The sequence below is a fragment of the Notothenia coriiceps genome, unplaced genomic scaffold, assembly GCF_000735185.1.
Source record: "Notothenia coriiceps isolate Sejong01 unplaced genomic scaffold, NC01 NC01_scaffold00017552, whole genome shotgun sequence".
NCBI classification, from domain to species: Eukaryota; Metazoa; Chordata; class Actinopteri; order Perciformes; family Nototheniidae; genus Notothenia; species Notothenia coriiceps.
The window spans coordinates 1,005-5,014 of record NW_011350253.1 but is presented as its reverse complement, the minus strand read 5'-3'; the positions used below and the strand labels follow the sequence as shown (position 1 = coordinate 5,014).

The 4,010-nt window shown below is 38.1% G+C and overlaps 1 protein-coding gene across 3 annotated transcripts; it reads right to left on the bottom strand.

The window, feature by feature from the left end:
• Nucleotides 1-273: 273 nt before the first annotated feature.
• On the bottom strand, nt 274-3,570 carry nat8l2 (N-acetyltransferase 8-like 2). 3 transcript variants are annotated; one of them, XM_010776976.1, is made up of 2 exons: nt 3,261-3,354; nt 274-1,333 (listed from the first exon to the last, which is right to left on the bottom strand). In XM_010776976.1, exon 2 carries the CDS (start codon nt 1,319-1,321, stop codon nt 650-652), a length of 672 nt encoding a protein of 223 aa, XP_010775278.1. In that variant the 5' UTR covers nt 1,322-1,333; nt 3,261-3,354; the 3' UTR covers nt 274-649. The 3 variants fall into 3 exon arrangements, with proteins under 3 accessions (XP_010775278.1, XP_010775279.1, XP_010775281.1); XM_010776977.1 differs by lacking the exon at nt 3,261-3,354 and adding an exon at nt 3,361-3,570 and having other exon boundaries at nt 287-1,333; XM_010776979.1 differs by having other exon boundaries at nt 287-1,333; nt 3,257-3,354.
• Nucleotides 3,571-4,010: the final 440 nt, after the last annotated feature.

Sequence of the window (4,010 nt, the reverse complement as noted above, 5' to 3'; positions counted from 1 at the left end):
GTATAGTTACGTTTGGACCAATCCGCGGACTTCCTGACACACACACACACACACACACTCGGCGGGATGTTGCGAGGCTCGCTGCTGCGAGGAGCGGGACACTGTGAGCTGGCTCACTGGTGTTTACTTTACAGAGATGCTGTATGAGAAACCAATGTGAGTTTGGAAAATTGCACAGTATAAATCTATTTTAGTATACCTCAACAATGGAATTATGATCAGTAGAAATGGCCATGACATGGGACCTTTAAAGCAAAAGATACAGCGGGGTCATACTTTTGGAGGTGGTTTATTTGTTGGGTTTTTGTGTAAAAACAATTACATGTGATTGATAAAATGTGATATAAAACAACAGTAGTGGAATCTACAATTAATAAAAACATAATCAACAGTCGTGTATGTTGGTCCAATAAACTCATACGAGCAACATTTGGTCATGTTAGAAAACATTACAACAAGGTGGTCACACATTCAGTTCAAGGAAATGTCTCTTTACTCTGACTTTGAGACTTGATATTGAAAAATGTGTTGTGAGACATAGCTTACAGGTTAGGATTCCAGTGAAAGTACTATTGGTGCTAAAGCTTCATCCACTGATACAGAGGAGCATACCAGCAACATTGCTGTGCTCATCAGGCTCATTTCAGCACTACAGGTGTTTTTCCATTATTAAAACAGAGAGCTTAGCCAGTACTACTACCCAATCATGAGAATATGTGTTAGTGTGTGACCTGACATGGCTGAAGCCCAGTTTCTCGTACAGCGACACAGCAGCGGTCTGAATGGAGCTGGTCTCCAGCACGACCTTGGAGAAGCCTCGCTCCTTACAGAAATCAACCACAGTCTGAGCCAGCTTGAAGCCCAGGCCCATCCTCCTGCACGATGGAGAGATAATCATCCTGAATAGTTCCCCGTATCTTTCTTCCCCATTTTGTTTGGCCATTACAGCCACCATTCCCATGATCTGGGTCCTCCCATCCACCTCAGCCTCCGCTACCCAGAAACAATCATCCGGTCTGCTCAGATAGTTACCCGGGATGTCCTGCATGTCTGTCCGGAGTTTCTCCGCAACGTAGCCGGCGTATACCTCATGACAGCAGAAGTAAACGAGGCCCACCCAGGCTCCTGGTAACACCATCGACCCTAACACGGAGCCGAGCAGGTAGCCAGCGACACACAGAGCCAGGGCGATGGCGAGATGGAGAGAGCTGGTCATGGCGGTTCGAAAACACGGACCAATGTGCTCGTTGATGCCTACGCTAAACAGGTGGAGCACTGTGTCCTTGTCTGAGGGACGATACCGGCGGATCAGCAGCTTCATGACCGGAAGGAACTAGAATAAAATAAAATGAAGGTTTTACACATGAAATCTGACAAAAATGTATTTGAGTGTGTTCATTTTGGGAGCCAATATAATGTAGTTTTAAATTGTGTATACATTGCTTGTTATTAGTGCTTTACTGATGTAGATGCTAAAAATATTAAGAGTTGCAATGATGAGTAAAATATTCAACTTTTTCAATTGCACTTTATTACCCCCTTTTTTGGAAAAATATTCGATTACAAAATATTCACTTGTTGTAGCTTCTTAATGTGAGAAGGCTATTTTTCATTTTGGTTTTACATTGTGTATGTATAGTAGAGTATATTGGATATGAGGCAGAACAAGCTTCAGTAAGAACTCAACTTGGCCTCTGGTAAATTCAGATGGACAATCATTTCTGTCTTTTTCTAGATGAAACTCTAAAGTATATTTCTATATAATCATGTAGCTTAGGCCCTAGACTGTATATCGTAGTATAGAGTACTCAAAGGTAATTTATATTGTGAATTTGTGTATACTTAATGCTAGTGTTCATTTGTATTCTTACTATACTTGCCCTTTTAACTCGTGTAATGCTTGACAGTACTTCTGGAACAAAATCATTTCCCAATTTGGGATAAATAAATTTTATATCTATCTATCTTAAAAATTATGTATTATTATTTATTATTATAACTACATTACCAGATCAGCAAAATATGTATTAAATGTAGCTAGGTATTTGTCCAGCTGTTTTGCTTCCAAGCTGAGTCTGAGAAAAGCTAATATCACTGATTGTCTCTCAGATGATGGTTTTTTAAAACATAAAATTGTGCTGTGTTAAAGTTTCTTGTAATAACATGTAATGACCTCACTGACAGTGTTATTAATAAGAGACTAGCTGTATTGGTGACTACGTTTTAAATTGCTATGTTGTACGAGTACAGTAGCCTGTACAGTAGTCTGCTGACTAAATAAGGTTTAGGAGGGATACTTTAAAATTGTATTTTGTTACAATTAGAACTTACCTCTACAAAATGTTATCAGTACCCTGACCTAAGTATCACAATCAAACAGTAATGTAACCTGACTACTTTCAATTACTTTTGGATTACCTGAATATCAAATGTGATGCACCATATGTGAAATAAATATCAATAAGATGTGTAAGAAAACACAACAATGTAACCTTAGAAAGGAAACTAAGATACTTTGTATCAAAAAGGTGTCCTCTGTCCTTTAACAAGAAACTGAATATGCTCTATTTAAGTTTAAAACAGTTTATGGAATAAGAATATCCACAGTATTTTTACAAAAGCCGGTATTCACTTACTGAAATGTCAAGAAGAAGAAAACCACAACAAATACAGCAATACAAAACCCAAGTATTCCATATGATTAACAGGCCAGAATAACCTAGTTTACAAATGCTGTTTTAGTTACAAGCATTCACATTAACAAATCAGGTGTCCATCTACTGCATTTTTTTAAAGTGTTGTAATGTGTAATATGTGTTTGTTATATTTCTGTAATTTAATATGTATTGTAACTTTTTAAACCTAAGGCCTAATCCCTTTTTTTGTGTGTAGGCCTATGTACAATAAGAACATGTCCTATAGCTAGCTGAACCAGCTGAACTGTTAGCATAGCCCCATCTGTAAACTCACCAATTGATTAGCACAATACGTCATAAGCTAACTCTCATCACATACATAACAGTGTTAGTTGAACAATGAATTTCAATATAATACTGAGCTCACGTTAGAAGAAACTAAACAATTGTAACTGAAAGTAACGCTACGGGCCTGCAATAAACTATTTTATCTGTTCTAGAAACCCATTGTTAATTTGTAGGCTACTGCCCCACACTTAAAGATCACCAAGGGTAACTTGTCGGATAGCTTTGGTTATAAGTTAACACTAACTTTATATGAAAAGTGAAGTTCTCCTTACTTACGATACTCTGTCAACTTGTTAAAGTGGAGGTCCTTGTCGGTGAGCAGACCGAACACCGTCTGGCATTAACTGTGTGAACATTGGAGGAAACAGTCACTTACCCTGTTCGAAAGTGAACTTTACCGGGGTTAACGGTCATATAAGCACGGCGTGGGAGATATTTTAATAAGTGTCCAATCTTTATGTCGGGTCAAAGTGCAGAGAAAGGTTGAAGAAAGATGAAGACAACGCAACTCGCTGAGTTTGTGCAACACCTAGGGGACCGTGGGCCTCTCAGAGCCATAACATGGAAACAGACGCCCCCTATAGCCTTATCATGGGACAAGGGTCAGTGTATGTTTTGTCAGTTTGATTTTTCATTTAAACCAAAAGCCAAAAAACGAAAATACCAGCCGTTTTCCGTTTTTTCGTTTTGTATTTAAAACGAAAAAACGGGAAACCAAAGCCGTTTTCCGGTTTTTGTTGTCTGGATCCAAAGACGGATAATGAGAAAACCTTATAAAAAAAAGTCTGTACGTTTTGTTAATTTGATTTTTCGTTTGAACCAAAAAAACGAAAATACCAGCCCTTTTTCGTTTTAAATCAAAAACGAAAAAACGGGAAATCAAAGCCGTTTTCTGAATCAAAAAACAGATAACAAGAAGACCTAATTAAAAAAAACGGTCCGGTTTTGGTTTTTGATAACAACCCTCTTTCAATTTTCCGTTTTGAATGAAGAAAAAAAGTCCGGTGGACCGGAAGTTAAAGAACA

Excerpts from the sequence above, each read along its gene's own strand:
- nat8l2 (XM_010776977.1), bottom strand. The coding sequence starts at position 1,321 with ATGAAGCTGCTGATCCGCCGGTATCGTCCCTCAGACAAGGACACAGTG.